General features: G+C 41.8%; 3 protein-coding genes across 4 annotated transcripts; 2 read left to right on the top strand and 1 right to left on the bottom strand.

Moving 5' to 3' along the window:
* Nucleotides 1–6696: 6696 nt before the first annotated feature.
* On the bottom strand, nt 6697–9686 carry metap1d (methionyl aminopeptidase type 1D (mitochondrial)). Its single transcript, XM_058645876.1, has 10 exons — nt 9617–9686; nt 9086–9234; nt 8699–8848; nt 8457–8605; nt 8111–8153; nt 7854–8017; nt 7662–7759; nt 7419–7466; nt 7255–7333; nt 6697–7030 (listed from the first exon to the last, which is right to left on the bottom strand). Exons 1-10 carry the CDS (start codon nt 9654–9656, stop codon nt 6943–6945), a joined length of 1008 nt encoding a protein of 335 aa, XP_058501859.1. The 5' UTR covers nt 9657–9686; the 3' UTR covers nt 6697–6942.
* A 560-nt stretch (nt 9687–10246) lies between these two features.
* On the top strand, nt 10247–11949 carry LOC131468072 (izumo sperm-egg fusion protein 1). Its single transcript, XM_058641936.1, has one exon. It carries the CDS (start codon nt 10348–10350, stop codon nt 11380–11382), a length of 1035 nt encoding a protein of 344 aa, XP_058497919.1. The 5' UTR covers nt 10247–10347; the 3' UTR covers nt 11383–11949.
* A 975-nt stretch (nt 11950–12924) lies between these two features.
* LOC131460394 (electrogenic aspartate/glutamate antiporter SLC25A12, mitochondrial-like) lies at nt 12925–20530 on the top strand. Of its 2 annotated transcripts, none has more exons than XM_058630853.1 (19): nt 12925–13054; nt 13748–13801; nt 15326–15471; nt 15702–15817; nt 15997–16136; nt 16269–16415; nt 16550–16688; nt 16825–16918; nt 17184–17268; nt 17375–17456; nt 17570–17728; nt 17850–17902; nt 18061–18141; nt 18486–18626; nt 18722–18860; nt 19023–19181; nt 19272–19362; nt 19582–19797; nt 19911–20530. In XM_058630853.1, the coding sequence occupies exons 1-18, from the start codon at nt 13043–13045 to the stop codon at nt 19793–19795; spliced, it is 2052 nt and encodes a 683-aa protein (XP_058486836.1). In that variant the 5' UTR covers nt 12925–13042; the 3' UTR covers nt 19796–19797; nt 19911–20530. The 2 variants fall into 2 exon arrangements, with proteins under 2 accessions (XP_058486836.1, XP_058486845.1); XM_058630862.1 differs by lacking the exon at nt 12925–13054 and adding an exon at nt 13092–13406.
* The last annotated feature ends 108 nt before the right edge of the window (nt 20531–20638 follow it).

Here is a 20638-nt window from a genome sequence, read left to right as displayed (position 1 = left end):
CTGGGTATGACCCAAAATAAGCACGACGTGTGCATCATTTATGCAGATTGAACAGTGTGAGGGTCCACACGTGTTAGATATTGCACTGATATAGTTTGTTTACCAGGCATCAAATCAGCGGCTAGCTTCAAATCAAAAAGAAAAACACATAGGCAGTATCAAAACTTAAGAACAGACTATGAAATGAACCAGTATTATATCATTATCATTCATGTTATCATTCAGGATCACCCATGTACGTCAGTGACATAAAGAATGACATGGGATTATTTCAATTATCACTCAACAAAATTAGGAGTTGAGTGAAATCTATGTAATCTGGGTCCAACATTTACTGTATTTCAACATAAGGGACGCATAAAAAAGAAAAAGAAAGAAAAAAATCCTCCCTCAGGTGCTAAAGCAGAGGCATGACTATAAAAGCAATTCTGTCTGACACACATGCATGCAGAAAAGGCAGTGCCCGGACTCGCCCGAGCCACAGCCCTGTACTTGTTCTTAAAGGTACAGCTCCAGGTACACGAGGGGAAACAAACACACGGGCACCTGAGGGTGTGGCACAGTGAGTTTTTATGACACAGTAGAAACACATAGCCTTGGGCTACTCATACACGACTCACATACAATTCACCTCTGTTCACAATCACAATGAACTCCAAACCCAGGATGTGTCACAATTGCAACACATTAATGAACTGCACTTTCCCTGAGCAGTCTGATGTCTGCTAGATGGAGAATATTTTGAACAACAACAAAAACGCTGTGGAGGAGTGGGATTAATGAGTGCTGCTGACTCAGCTCCTCTCGTGTTACAGTTTGCCTTCTGAGTGTGAATGCAAGTGGTGCAAGGTAGCATATCTTAAAGGAACACTTTGACATTTTGCACAATGTGCTCATTCGCTCTCATGTCAAACGAGAAGATTGATCTCTTGCCTGAGAGCTAAGTTCACCGTCTGCTGCCTCTATAGCTTCATGTTTGCTGTGCACACGTGTCGTCTCAGCTTTCTCATCTGTAAAACCAGAAGAGCCCAGTTAGCATTCACGTAACCCTGTGGGGGACAAACGTCTAGTGTACATGCATTGACTCTTATTCACAGGATTGATCCAATGTCTTAGTAGAACGTAGATGTAAACATACACACAATGCAGGTACAGTAAAATTGACCCCGATCCAAGTGTAGTTGTCTGATAGCTGAGTATCTATTAGTTCTGCACAGGGGCAAGAGAAACTCAAATGCCAGTATGTGACCATTATGTGATCATTAATTATGTTTTTAGCCTTTTTAACCACCCAACCTCCCCAGATTGATGATTGAAGAGATTTTGCAGCAGAAGTTTCCAATGCTGCTGAGAGCTTGGAAGATAAAACACTGAACCGACAAATACAAGAGAATGTTAAAAGTCTATAAATAAGCAATAAATATGACAGAGGAAAAGTGGAAATAAATAACGTATCTAAAAACCATGACAGTCAAGTAAACTGTATGTTAACAATCATTTCTAATCTTTTAAAAGCTGAAAACTGGTTTCACTAATCCACCGTGGTTTCATCCTACCATGCTGTCCTCTAATGAATATATACATGTCACGTATACTGTGCATTTTATTGTAGTAAGCAATGGTGCAGCAATGGTGTCAGTTTTATTTGGCAGTGCATTATCAGTGTAAGAGTCATTTCTGTTATTATTTTGGTGTTTGGAACCTCCCAACACTTAGTAGGAGGATGTGTTCTCTATTTGTGCAAAGTGATTTAGCTCAGGGTTGAGCATTTTTTTGGGTTGTTGACTAAAAGGAGAAGCACAAAATGTTCTGATTTCTCTTTTTATTAATATATAGTGTTCTATAAGAAACAGAGTTCACAGAACTGTGCCACAGAATGAACCATTTTATTTTTGGAGACGCTAAACGGCAGAACAGAACAAACAGATGCAGCAAACATTTGTGGCCCATTTTGGCAAATGGTTTGTTACAGTTAGTCTTTGTTTTTGGTGAAACTTTCTTTCTTAAATCACAGAACACTTGATTTTGAATCAGATTCACACACACACACACACAAACCATGCACTCAGTTGAAAGGGTATTGCTGGGAAACCGGTTTTCTTAGATCATACACAGTAAGAAAGGGCAGTGAGATCCACTGTGTTTGTGTCAATGTGCCACTTTGAACCTCAGAGGACAACAGATGCAAGCAAACACTATTATCCATGACCTTTTATAGCTTCACACATGCGCACACTTGCACATGACACTTACTGCACCCATGCTCATTTTTTTAATTATGCTGTCTACTTTGATTGCTAGGACAGTGTTAAAGGGAAAAAAAAGGCAATAACACACAGAAGCCACAGAGACACACGCAGGAATCTGTGATATGACATCACCTGACCACCCCTCCAAAGTATTTCCACTGTTGAAAAAAAAAAAAAAAACTCCAGGCAATGATAATGTCAGGAGGTCAAGAGAGAAAGTTGACGGTGTCAATCAAGAGGGAACCCACCCTGCACCAACCTGGTGACTGTGGTTTACAGAAGTCACTAGATTTTTGGTAAACAGTGGAAACAAAAGCATTATTCCGGGACCACAATTCAAATTGTAGCATTAAATTTAACCAGTTTCTCAGAAATTAGGTTCTGCCTCATTGGGACCAGGTTTTGGTCTCCATCAGAGGACATTACCTTGACTTTTCCTGGACACTTATTATAACCTCAGCCGTAAACTACTATTTGCTGAACCCTAACATTCACCTATAAAATGATATTATTTATAATATACTGTATGTGACTGGCCCCACAACATGAGCAATACCTGAAACACACATAGACACACACATGCAGGTTAACTGTAATTTTTTGACACATTTATACACTGTGACCTAATTAAAACTGCAAAACATCCCTTGTGTAAAATGTGCTTCGACTCATCAAGGACTGATTCCAGTACTCAGTGTCACCTGTTCTTGGTTGGCATCATATTATCTGTTTGATGAACGATGAATCAAATATCAAATCACCGGCTGGACCAAATGATATTTCCATGCCGTGTGAAGCCATGTTGAGCAAGATAATTAGACAATGGCATTCAGTTGGCTGGTCGGTCGGTTGATCAGTCCACCAATTTGATTCAGGCCAAAATAGTGACAATTAAGATTAAATGTTGTAAACTACTCACTTTCAACAGTTTTCATTGATATTGTTACATTTGCTGCCACATTTATTAGGTTTTTGTCACAGTATCGGACTAACTTATGTGTGTCCAGAGTTAAAATTGCAGATTTTCTCTTTGGACTTTGGTGTAGGGGAAGAGAGGGTTACAAAATTCCAGTAAGAAACGGCTAACATATTGGGAGAATAGTTTTAAATGAGCATAAAGTGGTTATAATCTGTTTTTTCTTGTGTCCCCATTGGTTTTCAATGATAACGTGTTTCCATGGCTGGCTGGTTCTATGTGTCACTACCTCATACAACCACATTTCAAAGAACTTGAAATGTCCCTTTAATAAGTACTGGATATGTTATTATACGGACCACACCGTTGCTGTGGTGGTTTAGAACTCTTGCCTTTGCAGCAAGAAGACCCGGGTTCACGACCTGGTCGGGAACTAGGTCCTTTTTCTGCATGAAGTGGAGGATAAAGTGGTAGAAGATGGATGGATGGAGGTTATTATACATTTTTACAGACAGTCATGGTGCCCACTGGATACATCCTGATAAATCCTTTGTGATCCTGTAAACGTTTATAGGATGGATGAGCACTGCTTGTTTTACACTCATAAATGGTTCGGACATTCACTCTTTATAACATGGTGGTCCCATAATTTCCATCCACCATGAAATTCACTTTTGTGTGACTTTTCGTTACAATTATTGGATGGTTCGACATGAATGTTGACGCCTGGTTCAGAAATATGCTGTAGTAAGTCATAATGAAGATTCTTCCCCTCTGCAGACATACCCTAACTCAACATCAGCCTGTAGCTACATGTCCTGCTAGAGTGAATGTTCAGCTCCAGGTAACAAACCCCACTGCTGTGGTGTGGCCTTCAGGTGTTTGGTCAAAGACTGTTACTCAGTCGAATTCAGTACATGCTGTCTGTGCACACACGTGTGTCTGTGTAAGACACATCTGCCTCTACAAGCCTGAAAAGGATGCGTCACTATGTCAAAACTGCAAATCCTCAGGTCACCAAGGAAAACTAAGAATTCCTGTGGTGGTGCTTCTCGGTAAAAGTCCCAGGCGAGTGTGATATATCACAGTTTTACCCTCGCTCACAAAGTGATACACATGTGGAATGCAAAACTGTTGGGGGGGGGGAAATACGAGCTATTTAATCGATAGTTCAAGACCAACTTAACATAGTCAGTGGTAAATATGTAAAACATGTGACCAACCACAAACAGAGAGGGAGAGAGAGAGAGAGAGAGAGAGAGAGAGTGGGGGAAGTCCTTACACATGCAGCAGGAATGAATGTTGCAGCAATGAAAATCGCATGTGACGGTACATCTCTATGTTCACCATCAGTGTGTGTGTGCGCATATGTCTGTGCAGAACCCTTACGAGGCTCATAGTAACAGGAAAAAAAACATGCAAGTATAAGAATGAAAGACAGTAACTGTGTTGCTACTGTGCTGTTATGTGTTGCCCACAGACTTACCACTGCTGTGTAAGCTGAGGTTGTATTTGTATTTCTTATTTAGCTCTCCTCTCCTCTAAAATCTTACCTACTTTCTGTTTTTATGAGCATGTTTGTAAGTAATAATGTACACTGCGTTTCATGGATGATCAGCATCCAATAGGATATGCAAAGACAGAAACCTGCATGTCTGTTGTTTGGTTAATAAATTAGAAAAAATGACTAAAATATTATAATTGGCATGAGTCTGATTTCAAATGATGGCACTTAGAATAAATCATGTTTTCCTAAACAAACGGTGGTGGTTTAAAAACAAAAACAAAAGTTCTTGTCATATGGAAAAAAAAAAAAAACTTTCTCCGTGGCTCGTGGCCAGATTTCACTGAAATACGTCTGTAGATAAACTGTGGTAAATGAACACGGTAGAGGATTCACGGGAGAACTGCGAGAGAGAGCAGAAATATGTTCCAACATGCAGGAAAAGTATGAGGAGCACCTCACCCCGCCACTCCCTGCTCCTCCCTAAATCCTACCCTCACCCACCTCTGCTCCCCCTCTGCTGCTCTCTGTCTTCACTTATTACTCGCCTCCTTGTTGACAAACCCCTTATATCGTATTCACATTTTTATGTCTTGCTTGGAATTTAATGAATCATATGTTGGTGGGAGGCCATTAAGTGTTGTTTGTCTTTTTGTACTCATTCACAAGGAGCTCACACTCCTTACACACACACACACACACATATGTACATGCACACCACGCCCTGCCCTAAAACCAAAAACTGCAATGATTCCATAGCTAAAAATGAGTTAAGTGTATTTCAGTTTAAAGTCTTTCCATCATTGTTTCAGACGCTTTTAGTCTGTGGTGTTCAATAAAAACTGAACATATGGTAATTGAGTACTAAATGTTCTGTGCCCAGTGAAATTATCATAGGTGAATCATTTCCTGGCAGGTCATGATCAGACTCCAGATCAGCTGACCCACCTTTATTTGTCAAACCCTTCCTGCCTCACCCATAAACTAGCAGTGACATGAGCAGAGAAGCACAGAAGCACACACACACACAGGCAGGAAATGAAAACAAGCCCTCCAGTAGGGCTGGAATCCAATTTCTCCTCCTATGTTCTTTCTCTGAAGCATCTTCACTTAGTTACCGTCATTGTACCAGTATAAAAACATCAGCCTTACATTATCCTCACACTACTCTACCCAGATGGTTTGAGAATGTAATGTTTGTAAAATTAGGTTTTGTAATCACCAACATGCTGCAGTGCATAACTTCTCCATTCAGCATGAACTGAAAAATAGATAGATCTATATTTATTTGTGTTTTTCCATTAGGAATAGTACCAAAATAACCAGCCCCAACCGTTCCATTCTTTGGCCCCCTTCCCTTGGGGTACCAGAGGCGGAGCTAAATCGGCTCCATCCCCCGAAGTCAAACACCCACAGAAAAAAGTTGCCCGTTGTTTTTGTTTGTTGTGTCGCATTCGATGTCGTCGTTCGTCATCATCGCACAGGTACGACATCCCCAAAACGCAGCCATCGCACACAGCCCAAACCCCGCAACGGTAAACGCAAGCCTTTACCATTCCAAACGGTGCCGTACTTGAATTTTCCTTGAATTTCACAAACCTGTGATTTGCACCTAAATCCCAATGAGAAATATTTTTGAGAGACTTGTGTGCTTTGCCGATTCCTTGTACCCTCATAAATTGCCTTGATTAAATGCACCTGTTGACTAAAGATACAGGCAGTAGAGCAGAGCAGGAAAAGTCTATGATGTTATGCCTGGAATTTATGACCCTGAACAGCACTGTTGGTCTCTATATTCTGCAGGCCTTGTTATTTGCTCAAATGTAAAGTGAACCACGAGATCAGTAAGAGGTCACACTGCCCCTCGAGTAGATTTCAAACTTTGATTCATTCTCCTGATTACATGTCACCAAACAGTGTTGACTGACATCAAGTGACAGACTCAAAGATTTGCAGTTGTGTGCTGCCATCTACTGGCAGCACACAACTGCAACACACACTAACGGCAGCAGCTACGACACAGATGCTACAGGTTATTGAAGGATTTAATGACAATGAATTTCCATAGATTGATAAGATTCTAAAGGATTTCACACTCGGTATATTTTTATATATATAATTTAACTTAAATCGCGATAGAAAAAGCATTAAAAGTGATGTTTTAAATATGTACATATGCATCACTTTCATGCTCTTGCAGCAGTGTGCCATTTTCATGAAAGTTAGTTCTGACCAACAGATTCCTGACAGCTGACGTAAGGTTCAAGTCTCCTTCAGGTCACGTCGCTTTCCTCTGGCAGTTTGGTGAGAATTTCCACCCCGTCAGAAGTGATGACCACCGTGTGTTCAAACTGAGCGGACCTGTATGAATGTCAATTTAGAAAAAGCTTTATTTTCAACACAACCAATGCCAATTTTAGATATTCAAGGAATTTGTTCTTTGCCTGGAATCAACAATCCTGACTATTTAGTCTCCAAAGTTTAAACTAGGCAGAAAATAACATCTAGGTGTTTAAATCCACAAATCATAATGATTTTTGAGACAAAACAATGAATAAATGCTACAAGTATACAGCCATGCTTACCTTTTCTCATCCACAGACACAGCAGTCCACTTGTCCTTCAGGATCCTGAACTCTACAGAGCCCTCCATCAGTATGGGCTCTGCGGTATAACAGACAACATCAAATCCATGCTCACACACGACAGCTTGCTTATCCGCATATAAAAATTAGCGACTATAACTTGCCTATTGTGAAAGCCATCCCTTCATCCATGGTCATGTCATTGTTATTGGCTGAAAATAAACAGATGATTAGGGAATTGTTTATTTTTACACTACTGGTTTATAATGATGATGTTTTCCTTTTCCTTATTATGTGTTAGCCTTCCATGTCTCCTGTTCTGTGACAATGGGTCTAATTTGTTGAGTTCAAGACATAGTATTTCCCAGCAAGGGCAAGAGTGTATTTATGTTTGACGCTGAACTTACCGTGGTGCCAGATCTCAGGATGGCAGTGAAAGACGGAGCCTATTCCATGTCCAATGAAATATGGACACACTTGGAAACCACTGGAATGGGCTACTTCACTACCAGCACAACAGAACATACAAGTGGTCAAAAAGAGAAAAATATGTCTGATTATTTGGTTCAAAGATATTTTCTGTGTGTGTGCGTGTGTACCTAATTGTGTTTCCTATAACACAAAGCTGTGCACCCGGCTTGCAGGCAGCGATGGCCTCATCTCTGCAGCGCCTTGCAGTCTCCACTAATCGCTGCCCAGCTTCATCCACCTGGCCAATCAAGAAGGTTTCTGAGGTGTCACCATGGTAACCGTCCAGATAAACCTGGGAGAAATAGGCAAAAAGTTGTTGCTCTGATTGACTCTGTGTCCAAGGTTTTTTGTTTTTGTTGGTGTTTCGTTTGAAATGTCAACTTACAGTCACATCAATGTTGAGGATATCTCCATCTTGAAGTTGTCGACTGCAGGACACACACATGGATAAATATATGTGGTGTACTGTATACAGATAATTTACCACTACTGTGTTATGATACAGTCAATACTGTGCATCAACAAATAAACAGAGAATAACTTGACTCCAAAATTATACACACTTAATGTCTTATCCATCCAAAAATCAGCCATTAACAATGTGACAAACCACTTTAGGGCTGAACAATTGGTTGTTTTCAAATCAAAATCACAACTTGCAATTAGCAAATCACAAATGGCTGCAGCTGAATTGTACAATAAGTTGTGAGTGAATGCGTTTGGCTTTTTACCTGTCAGGTATGCCATGACAGACCACATTGTTCACAGATGTACAGACCGACTTGGGGAACCCCCCGTATCTGAGAGGGGATGGGTAGGCGTTGTGTTTGATTGTCTCCTGGTGCACAATGAAGTCTATTTCATCTGTCGTCATACCAACCTGGAAGTCACACAGTTATTATTGTTGTGTTCTAGTTGTTTTTCATGACATAGAAACACAAACTATGCAAGACTGTCGTGGTTGCGTGCTTACGTTCAGACTGCGTGCAGCGTGTAGCAGCACACGTCGGGCAAGCTGACAGGCTCTGGCTAGGCCGTTGACTTGCTCTTGGTTTTTGATCTCGATGTAGTCTGGCCACTCTGGAACCACCCCAGTGCCTACATAGTCTGGTCGCACAATGTGCTACAGTCAGGGAGGAGGGGACAGAAAGTATGAACAGTCACACTATTCCTATGTATATCAATTGCACCCTCTGCATCTCTAATGAAGCTAGAAGTGGAGACATATTGACAGCCTGACATCTCTGAAGGAAAACAGATTTTTAACTAACTATAAAAGCCCTGGTTGAGCATCATTTTAAACATGGTTCTATATCATTAACATGTTCTTGTTCCACCATTGGAAGGTTCAGTCATTTACCTTAGGCACTGCAAACGCAGGTCTAACAGCAGCTGGGCGAACTACATTGTGGGAACTTTTCCACTTCCTCCAGAAGAAGCAGCGATGTTGGTGACACAGTGGAGCAGTGGAAAGACCAACACAAACTCTGTGCAGGAAACCACCAAGTCCTGGAGAAAAGGAGAGCAGCACAGTGAGAGGGAGACAACTTTATGGAGAACAATTTACCATTTTTCAAATCTAAATTGCAGAAGGTGCAGGGATTTGTATTTGTATAACGGACTGCTCTCAGATGTGATACGTTTTATTGCAGCAGGCAGGAAGGATATTCAGTAACGAGCGGAACGGTACGGTTCGGTTCGGTTCGGTACAGTACAGTACAGGTACGTATTTTGTTGTTTTTTTGCGTTTCCACCAGGATTAGAACCAAAATAACCGTCCTCAATGACAGTTAAGCTGACTTAGTCTGTTTGAGAAGGTGCTCCGCTGTATGTTCATTGCTATTGTGTCTGTTTTAAAAGAATTAGTGTCAGATTTTAGACTAGGACCTACCTGAGCTTGTTGAAAGCCCAGCCGAACAGTGCGCCGCCATTTGTGGTTCTTCTTTGTGATTTTGAGTGGCGGTTGGCAACCAGCTTATAGGTGCATTACCGCCACCTACCGAACTGGAATGTAAAACAAAAGGCTGGCCAAAAAATAAAATGTATGACGTCCATCTCATTAATGTCTTGCTGGGTGTAGATCTATTTTAGCCTTGAATGGACGACTGGCTTAAGACCTTTAATTTATTTCTAGTAAATGAATTTTAAGGAGCATTCTTATCACACAAGAAAGAGCTACATAATTATTATTAATCATTATAATGATTAATAATAATTATTCCATTGTGTGAATATATAGTGTATATATACAGTCACTATTGTGACTACTGGCTATAATGACAAGTCACTATTCTAATAATTTCCACTGCTTATTGCTTAGTTATTCATCACAGTTTGAAGTCCGTAATCACATTTCAAAATTCTTTATCAGAGTTCTTCTAATGATAATAATAATAATAATAATAATAATAATGATAATAATGATAATAATGATATTAAAAATGATAACATATCAAGATGGTGTGAGCTTTGATGGCTATGATGTTATTGGCTATGATATATGTATGCACTTGCAGCCAAACTATACTGTGGAGCGTTATACGTCTCAGTGTGCAGCCTACTGGAAATAGTTGCAGAAGAACAAGACACACAGAAGAGCAAGCACACAGCAAATATCAATTGATGAATCGACTACAGAGGATGATAAAAAATAAAACTAACACTGCACAGCTCCTGAGTGACTCATCCTGGTGTGCTGGAGGTTCAGGGTGCAGAGTGCTGCTGCTGCTGCTGCTATGGTTGTCCCTTCTCTGCTGTTTACCTGCCGCCAAAGCCTGTCTGCAGTGTGACCACAAGGTCAGGCGCTTACATGAAGACTTAAGCCTGTCTGCCCTCACGATGCAAGAACAGATTGCTATAAGAAACATTTATGACCAAGCTTATGTGAGATACAGAGAGAGCAGCAGCAATCGAAGGGGAGTAATTGATCTCACTACCCTGTACAGAGCCAGAACAGAGTATGAGAATGAATTTAATCGCTTTTTCATACCCAACACCAGGGGTTCTCTGTCATCTAAAGCCATTCAGATCATGGAGATGGGCCGGAGGATCTTAGAAAAACACTTGGATTCCTTCATCAGTCATCGACTGTGCCCCAACCAGTGTGGGATTCTGAAAAGAAGAGTACTAGATTGTGTCACTTGCCGCCACAAGATCTACACCTGTGTGTCTCCCTCTGGCCAGTGGGACTGTGGTGAGATCTCAATACAGGCTGAGGAGGGAGACCAGGCGGTGTTGGACTGTTTTCTTCCATGGCATCCTCTTCTTTTGGGAAAACCAAAGTACCACTTCTTCCGGGCCCCAGGAGAGCCACAAAATAAAACGCTGAATGAGAGCGACTTCAGAGCCTTGGTGGTGACAGATGACTCACATGTGGTCTTAAATCAGTTGCAAGTGAATGAGCAAGGAACATACCGCTGCTCTCTGAAGGCCCAAAATGGAAGCATCTTCTACCAAGTTACTTTCCTGCTCACTGTCACCTCTGCACCCAATGAAACTGACCAACGCATTGCCACTCTGCCCGCTCTGCCACATGTGGATGATATACCTTCTAAACTGAGTGAGGACCTGCTGGTGTATGTCATCACCATTGTCACTTTTGTGAGTGTAGTAGCGAGCATTTGCCTCACAGTTGTCCTTGGAATGATGATAAATTAGAGGAGGAACTGTGAATGACATAGAAGTGGGAAAGAAACCACATGAAACACAGGATTATGAAAATACTACATGCAGTAAATATGCACTGTCATGACTGCAATGGACAGCAGCCATTTTGACAGGTAACCGCAGCAAAACCATGGGTTCTGAGCCCATCACATTAACAATAGTTCGGTTTAATTCCTTTTAAGTCAGGACTGTGTAACAGCTTCACTCTGCATACTCTCTAAACTGAGAGGCAGCAGGAGACATGCAGGCAGCCACAGTCTCAGTATAAACATGTCTGCAAGTGGGAACAACTGAAGATTTTAGCCACTTAACAAAAAGCTCACCTAATAAAAATCTATGACAACTTAAGTTTGCACTGTCTAAGAGTACACTTGCTGTTTTATCTTGTTGTCAGACAATCTTTTCTGACAGAAAACCAAACCTTGTGGCACTTTCTCTCTATGTCACACCAAATTCCAAAGATTTTACATCATGGCTCAAAAGTGTTGTTGATCTTGTTGCTGCTTCCACCTGTTCAAGGTCACATGTATAATCTGGTAACTCTGCTTTTGGAAAAAAAATGATCTGTTCAGATTTACTCATTCCTCCACCACCCAAGTGCATCGGGGAACTACAGTGGCCTTCGCATACCAATAAAGGTGCCGTTCCTCTTAATTTCTGTGGTGACATTCTGCTTGAAATGCACTTTTAGGATATATTGTGGGCTTGGGCTACTGTAAAAAAAAAACAACAACAAAAAACATGGTGGCTGAAGACTTTCCTTGAACAGTAAATGTGCATGACACCAGTCCCTGTAGCTCAACACTTCTTAGTTCAGTTAATGGCGCTCTCTTGTTTAGATCAAAAGAGACAATAAAGTAGATGGTACCCATAGAAAGTTGCCTGAGGTTATGTGGGTGATCCACACATGTACAACCAAGCACTCAAAGAATTCAATGACATTCAAAAGGGGGCGAACTCCTGGTGAAAATTGGAATATAATATAAGTTAGAGGCATGGAATGTTAGACTGAGGCAGACTCGTGTTTAGTATGAACATAATTAGAGCGGGCATGTACACACATGTAGCAATGTCAAGGAGCTTTACACAGATGAAGTATGACCCAGCCCTTCATGCCACACACTGGACCATCAAAGCGCAGTTTTATGATTAGTACAATCATATTGTGAATAGCAATAAACGTGTTTACAATAATTGTGACAGATTCCTGGGACAGATTCCTGTCATCCCATGCCTACTTGTTCATGCACATTTCCCCCTATTTTTTATGGCTTCATAGCAGTACCTCATACATGTGTGTAATGGGTTTATATACAGCCTATGGTGCAATCACTGCATTAGTAGACTAACAGGTTTATCATTTCATGAGTTTTCTTGATATGTTCCCATTCATAGACTCATTAACTTTAAGCCAACCAAAGTAAATCCTTCTTTCAGCCCTTGCAGGTAGACGCGTAGAAGGTGACATCATCAAAGTCCGCAAGGGCTCAGTAAGGGGTTTAAGGGGGCTTTGGGAGTGAGCCAGAAAGAGGCTGCGCGCTCACGTTCTCGTCTCACCATTAGACGTGAAAGTCCACGACAAGGGAGGAAGGAGAAGGAAGAGGGCGTGCTCTACGCCCGGCTCGCTCACTCTGTGTGACGTCAAGCCAGCATGGCGGTCAAGGTGACTCCCTCTTCGCATCTCTGCGATACCAAAACATCTACTTTAACATGTCTGCATGCTGCATGTCCGTTTTTTAATGCGTGGATGACCGAGGCGATATTCCGCAGCTCTGTCTCGGGAGCAGCAGCGTCCTCTGAGGCTGTAGCATCCCTGAGCTAGCCGCAGTCCCACGGTCGTTGCTGGCCTTGAGGCATCCACAACCTCACAGTTAGCGGTGTAATGCTAAACAGAACAGCTGTGTTGCCGTGGGATAATAACACAGCGATAACGCTAGCTGAACCGCTACGTTAAGCCACTTTCTCTCGCCGTCGCGCATCCTTCAGTTGGTTAAAGCTAACGCGTCCTTGTCACGGTTTGTCTCCTCGTATGAGTAGTGTGTGTTGGCTAGCAAACTACTCAGTGGAAACGTTAATTTAAGCTTGTATAGTCTTAGTTCGTTGGCTGGTATTTATTTGAGCAAACTGCTAACCTCACTTCATTGTTTACTAGCACGTATCTGGTTGTTTTGGAGGTGTGTGTGTGAGTACTTTTCCTGGGTTGTGTTTCTCCTTCACAACAGTGGTCATGTCAAGGAGACACGAACCCTCTTCACTTTCTGTTTTGCTTCATGTTGAAACGCGCTTCAGCCTTTTTATTTGGAAATACTATGCCTTTGCTTTGACTGATAATAGTATTTTATTGTGTATATTTTAGGTGCAATCTACTAAACGTGGGGACCCAAGTGAGCTGAAAACAATCTTCCAGAGGGTAAGATCTGCACTTATTTCATCCTGTCAAAATCACTATTATTAGTAGTATCTGTATAGTATGCTCTCCTAGGAGGAGATCAGCTTGTCTCGAGACCTTTTGCCTGGTGAAAGGGCTTGTGAAGTGGTGTCATGGGGTTTAAATTAAAGCATTAGACACACAGTTAAAGATCCGGACAGCACATACTGCTGCTGCTGTTGTTGTATTAAAGAACAAACTAATATAGAAAAAGTAGGGCTGAGCAAATTTGAATAAATATCTAATTGCCAGGCATTGCGGTTGCGATATGATTCGCAATATCAGAGGGAATGGTAATTTTTACATCATTATTCTCATTATTACTTTGTGATATGTGTGCAGTGTGTATCTAAATGGGTGAGTCAGTGATTTTTTATGGTTATCCAAATTGTGTTTTCTTTTACAGAAGTTGAAACTTAAAACTCTGCAGCTGGTTTGAATGCAGTGGTTTTTTGTGCTTAGAAATGTGTTTAACATCTGCTTTTCATGCCAATGATTTTTTTTTCACTGTCTTGCGTGGACCTCAATCAAGGGTCTGTTTGCTTTTATACTTAAAGCGTTAGTGACCACTTTATCACACTGTCCTGTGTAGTCGATATTTGAATCACAGTTATGACTGCAGCATGACCAGGAGATGTCATGAGTGATGGCTGCATGAATGAACTTAGTTAACCTTCACCTTTCTCCAGTGTCTTCTGCGTGATAAGTCTGTGACCAGCCTGGTGTTGGTCATGTGGACCTGCTGTGGTCAGTCTGCTGACAAACACAGGTCAGTTAGCTTATGACATTGGCGTAATGCCACAACTGCAAGAGTAATGACCTTGATAGGTCACCAACCTCAAAATAATCTCTTTTTGCCACTACATTTGGGCACTTAAGCAGTAGTAGTAATGATAATAATAATAATAATAATTATTATTATTATCAGAAAAAGGAGAGACAACAATGACAATAAACAGACAAACCTGACAAATAAGTTGAGTCTGTTGCATATTAGTATATGAACTGGTAGGTGTTGAAGGATAAATACTGCACCTTCAAGCAGGCTTAAACCTTGGTTTTTCAAATGATGACACCCTTAAAAAATATGACCATTTGCATATCTGATACAGCTGGGTAAGGCGTATCTTGTATAATCAAAATATATTGCTAATAGTGTATTAATTATTTGCTTCTGTAGCATAGTTTTGCACAAAGCCAACAGAAAAAAAGGTGAACTTAAACGTTTGCATTATATCCACAGCTCGTGACACCAGGTCTTTGACTAATAACAAAGAGCCCACTGTATACAGCGTAGTACTGCTGACCTCACTCAAAAAGCCATGCACTTGTCATGTTCCATGCCTGTGAACACTGAGCTACTGAGCACTGTGAGGGTTAACAAAGCTGTGAGCAGCTAATGTAAAGCCATGCTGTTGAGAGGGATTAACTTCTACTTCTGTTGATATTTGGCATCTGTAAAGGTTGAAGTCTACTGTTAATGTTTTCCTCTGTGTCCTCTTTCAGCATGCCAGCGTTGTGGACAAGGATGGAGAGAGGTTCATGACCCCAGGAGACTTTGTCCAAAAGTATCTAGGACTACACACACAGATCCACCACAACCCCAAAACTGTACAGCTCATCGCTGCTGTGGCTGACACCACAAAGGATGGGTGCGTCTGCAAATTCACTCATACACACTTGCAGACAGCTTATCATTACTGATTCACTTTATTGACCAATGTATGATCAGTTCCTCCAGGAAGGTCTTCAAGACAACACAAAAACACATTAAAGTATAAGTTGCATGGTGAAGTAGTTATGCACTACTGAATGACCCTTCCTTAATTTCAAGTTTCGCGATGTGTTCATAATGTATATCTTTGTTTCCACACGTCGGCAGGCTGATCTCTTTCCAGGAGTTTCTTGCGTTTGAATCGGTGCTGTGCGCACCGGACGCACTCTTCATTGTTGCCTTCCAGCTGTTTGACAAGAATGGAACTGGAAATATATCTTTTGGTACGTGCCTTTTCTTTTCATTTTAAAATCTGAAATAACTATTTACACATGTGACATTGTGAATCAAAGTAGTCCTCAGCCTCAGTCACGACACATGGATAGATTTGCATAATCACTCTGTGTGTACTTTCCTCAAGTAAATTGACTAGGCTTGTCTTAACTGTGAATTTATGCTGCAGAAAATGTGCGCGACATTTTCAGCCAGACCACCGTGCACCACCATATTCCCTTCAGCTGGGACTGTGAGTTCATTCGTCTGCACTTTGGGCATGACTGCAAGAAATTCCTCAGCTACCTTGAGTTTACTCAGTTCCTGCAGGTATGCATTGATTGGACACACACACACACACACACACACACACACACACACACACACACACACACACACACACACTCACACACTCAGCACTCGGTTTAGACTCCCTTTCAACCTTGTCATATTATTATTTAGGAGCTACAGTTGGAGCATGCACGCCAGGCATTTGCCCAGAAGGACAAGGAGAAGAATGGCGTCATCTCTGCCATGGACTTCAGTGACATCATGGCCACCATCAGACACCATATGCTCACACCCTTTGTGGAGGAAAACCTTGTTTCGGTGAGTTTTTGTTAAATTATGATGAGGTTATTTCTGATTTACTTATTTATCATTTAACATGCACAAAACTTATTAAATGTGTATAGAAATTAAATATCATGATGTACCTCTAATGCACTGCCTTTCTCCCCCAGGCTGCAGGTGGCAGCACATCTCACATGGTCAGTTTCTCTTACTTTAATGCGTTTAACTCCCTCCTGAACAACATGGAGCTGATCCGTAAGATCTACAGCACGCTGGCGGGCACACGGAATGACACCCTCGTGACCAAAGGTGCAGATTGACGCGTTCACTTATTGTTGTCTCTTGACTTTTCAGCTGATATGTTCACATGGGTGTGAGAAATGTCCATGTTGTTGTTGTTGTTGTTGTTGTTGTTGTTAAAGCTACATTTGTCTTCTCTTGGCAGAGGAGTTTGTTCATGCTGCCAACAAGTTTGGTCAAATCACTCCCATGGAAATTGACATCCTGTACCAGCTTTCAGGCCTGCACTCTCCCTCTGGGTAAGACATGAACTCTACTACTCGGTTTAAGGCCCAAGACACAACGCCCTGAATCAATGATTGTCCATAGTTCTCGTCAGTTGGTGTGTAAATCTGAGGCAGTGTCTCATTTGGATCGTCATCCTCTGCGCCCTGGCTTTACATTTGTTATGGATCCTGACTGGCTCCTAATCTGTTATTTCAGCAAAACATCATCATGTGATCTACCCAGTGTATAGAAACATGACAGTGATGTTAATAAGTGAGAAATCAATAATTGTTTTAGGCGCCTCAACCTCACTGACATTGAGAGGATAGCTCCATTAGAGGAAGGATCTCTACCACACCACCTGGTTGAAAGTCAAAAACAGGTAGGTTGTTTGTGTTTGTCTCTAAAATGTCCTAAAAAAAAGTGAGACATTTTCATTCACACCATAAATGCAGGATTTTGTCTGATAGTATTGTTATTGTTATTAGGCCCATGGGGACGGCTCCAGGTCTGTGTGGCTCCAAATTGCTGAGTCGGGCTATAGGTTCTTTTTGGGCTCCATCGCTGGAGGTGAGTTTTCCTGTGACCTGAGACAGACTTCTGTCTATGGACTGAGAACACCAGCATCTAATGTGTGCACTTCCAGAACTGTATTTTGACTGACTTTGTGTGTGTTTGCAAAGCCACGGGAGCGACAGCGGTGTACCCCATTGACTTGGTGAAGACTCGTATGCAGAACCAGAGGTCCACGGGATCCTTTGTCGGGGAGCTGATGTACAAGAACAGCTTTGACTGTGCTAAAAAGGTTCTTCGCTACGAGGGATTCTTTGGTTTCTACAGAGGTTAGGCCGTGTTTGGAAGGCAGAGCTCTCACTTAGGCCATAACAGATGTATTTATCATCATGTCATTATGCCGTTGCACCTGTTTGGTACAGTCACCTTAACCAGCACACTGCTTTACAGGTCTGGTTCCTCAGCTTATAGGTGTGGCACCTGAGAAGGCTATCAAGCTCACAGTGAGTACGGCTTTGCACAGTTAGAATTGCTCTCCAATCCTTTTTCACTCTGCAAACACACTTACGTTGTATTTGTTGTGATGACACAGCATGACAAGATGCAAGATGACACTGATTGATTTTATTTCTGATGCCTGCTCTTTGTCCGTGTGCCACAGGTAAATGACTTTGTAAGAGACAAATTCACAGGCAAAGACAACTCCATTCCTTTACTTGCTGAGATTATGGCTGGTGGCTGTGTAAGTACAAGGTCCTCAACATTTTTTTTTGTTTGTGAATGAATAATTAAGAATATATACTCTCTAAGGTAAATACAGAACAGTTTTCTCAATCTCCAATGATAACATTGTTCATTCACCCTTACACACATGAGCCCAGTGCTGCCAACCTAAGTCCAAGGAAATATAAGTAAATCATTGATAAGGATTTTTTTATTTCTTATTCTCCCACGTTCTCAGCATTTTTTTATCATTTGTTTGCAAATAAAAATGAAAACAATGTACAGCCAAGAAGAGACGTAAAGAAGAAATGCAAAAATGTATGTATGCATTTTCATGAACAAGCTCTTTGTCTCTTTTTTCAGGCTGGAGGTTCTCAGGTGATCTTTACTAACCCTCTAGAGATTGTGAAGATTCGCCTGCAGGTGGCAGGTGAGATCACAACTGGACCTCGAGTCAGCGCACTCAATGTGGTCCGTGATCTGGGCTTTTTCGGCCTCTACAAGGTGCTGTATCTTTTCTTACTGTACCTGTCGTTCATGCACAGTCGTCCTTGTTGCGCGACTGTTAACATCCACCCATTTTCCGTTTGTTTGTCCAGGGTGCTAAAGCGTGTTTCATGAGAGACATCCCATTCTCGGCCATCTATTTCCCTGTGTATGCCCACACCAAGACCCTGTTTACAGATGACCAGGGCCACCTAGGACCTCTGCAGCTTCTCTCAGCTGGAGCGATTGCAGGTATCTGTAGAATTGTGACCCTGCCACAGCCGAAAGCATCAGTCATTGCTCATTTAAAACACAGTCCAATCAATCACACCTCCCGTTAACACATGTACCAATTTTAAAAAGGGTTGCAAGAAGAAGCATCTATTCTAACTATCTTCCAACTCCATTTCCCAGGTATCCCTGCTGCTTCTCTTGTAACTCCCGCTGATGTCATCAAGACCCGTCTGCAAGTAGCAGCCAGGGCAGGACAGACCAGTTACACTGGAGTCATCGATTGTTTCAGGAAGATAATGAAAGAGGAAGGATTCAAGGCTTTGTGGAAGGGAGCTGGAGGTGAGTGTCTGTGCACATCAACACATTGTCAGTTTCCGATCGTTGTTTAATGTTATCCTCACTGAACTGCATGCTCTTCTTTTTCTCCAGCCCGTATGTGCCGGTCATCTCCTCAGTTTGGTGTGACTCTGGTGACTTATGAGCTATTGCAGAGGTGGTTTTATGTCGACTTTGGAGGACAGTAAGTTGAGCTGGCCTTATTTAAGGCTTACCACGTAGCGTATTTGTTTTATAATAAGATGTATTACATTCCAGCTGACGCATACGCAATTAGGTGTGTTGCACCTAGTATATCCAGGAAGTCGATGAAGTAGATTATAGACGATCTTCAAAAACATGAAGGTGCAACAACATCTATAAGTGCTTAAAACGTTAATTTCCTCTACCCTCATCTTTTCAGCCGTCCTGCAGGATCTGAGCCCACACCCAAGTCCCGCATCCCAGAGCTTCCACCCATCCACGCAGACCATGTCGGAGGCTACCGCCTGGCTGCAGCCACCTTTGCCGGGGTGGAGAACAAGTTTGGCCTCCACCTCCCCAAATTCAAATCCTCCGGCGTGGTTTCCATACATCATGCAGAGCCAGCCACTGGCAAACCAGTGCAGGCTCCATAAAGGTCTGGCAGCTCCGCATCACTTTGCCATCTCTCTTGTCCTTTACCAAGAGCCAGAAACTTGGATACACAAACAGAGCAAACACCATTAACATACTCTCTCCACCCACAAACAGGGGCCACTAACAAACAACACCAGCCTGGTCCTCCATGCAGGCTGAAGGTGTGCTCCATGGGTCCACAGCCAGCCATTGGAGAGCGACGGGACCAGAGCGTTGACTGTTGTATCTCGAGTGGCTGTTCACTCCTGACATCATCCTTTTTGTCTTCTTTCAAATATTTGTTTAAGAAAAAATGGCCGACACTTTCTCTCTCATGAGTATCTGATATCAATTACATTTTGTTTTCTGTCTTCTACACAGTTCATGTTGGACTGCAGGCATAAAAAAAAATATTAGCTTAGCAAGGTGTTGGAGCATCACTCTGGGTTTAGTCCTCAGACAGGTTATGTACTGTACATATTGTGTAACTGCAGTGAAGGAAATGTTATTGGACAAAGATATGGGTAACATTGAGTCAACATCCTTCTACAGTAACTGTAACGTTATGGCAATGTGGGGCTTTTTGGTCCTTGTTTCTGAGAATCACTCTTACTGATGTACAAAACATTTAAATTTAGTGTTTTCTTGATGAAACAAAGATCACAGGCAGAGCATTAGGTATTAATAAATTTAATGTATCTCAAAGTAATCATTGTATTTTATTGAAATAAATCATCCATATGGATTTGATTTTACCAACGTCTCGAATTTTATTCCAATGGAAAAGTGCAACCATCGGCAACAGGTTAAAATGCAGTACAGTTATTCTCTGCAGAATACTGACATTTATGTTGTGTTATACC

This window comes from Solea solea, chromosome 1 (genome assembly GCF_958295425.1).
Source record: "Solea solea chromosome 1, fSolSol10.1, whole genome shotgun sequence".
NCBI classification, from domain to species: domain Eukaryota; kingdom Metazoa; phylum Chordata; class Actinopteri; order Pleuronectiformes; family Soleidae; genus Solea; species Solea solea.
Note: the sequence above shows the minus strand (reverse complement) of the source record. Positions and strands in the feature narration are given on the sequence as shown.

What these genes read in the sequence shown, in the direction of transcription:
- metap1d (XM_058645876.1), bottom strand. Translation starts at nt 9,656, where the DNA reads ATGGCGGCGCACTGTTCGGCTGGGCTTTCAACAAGCTCAG. An exon ending in TGGGCTTTCAACAAGCTCAG is followed by an intron (nt 9,235 to 9,616) that starts GTAGGTCCTAGT and finishes CCTTTTCTCCAG; the next exon opens with GACTTGGTGGTTTCCTGCAC. An exon ending in CTGCGTTTGCAGTGCCTAAG is followed by an intron (nt 8,849 to 9,085) that starts GTAAATGACTGA and finishes CCCTGACTGTAG; the next exon opens with CACATTGTGCGACCAGACTA.
- LOC131468072 (XM_058641936.1), top strand. Translation starts at nt 10,348, where the DNA reads ATGAATCGACTACAGAGGATGATAAAAAATAAAACTAACACTGCACAG.
- LOC131460394 (XM_058630853.1), top strand. An exon ending in TGACACCCTCGTGACCAAAG is followed by an intron (nt 16,689 to 16,824) that starts GTGCAGATTGAC and finishes TTCTCTTGGCAG; the next exon opens with AGGAGTTTGTTCATGCTGCC. An exon ending in GCTTTTTCGGCCTCTACAAG is followed by an intron (nt 18,627 to 18,721) that starts GTGCTGTATCTT and finishes TTGTTTGTCCAG; the next exon opens with GGTGCTAAAGCGTGTTTCAT.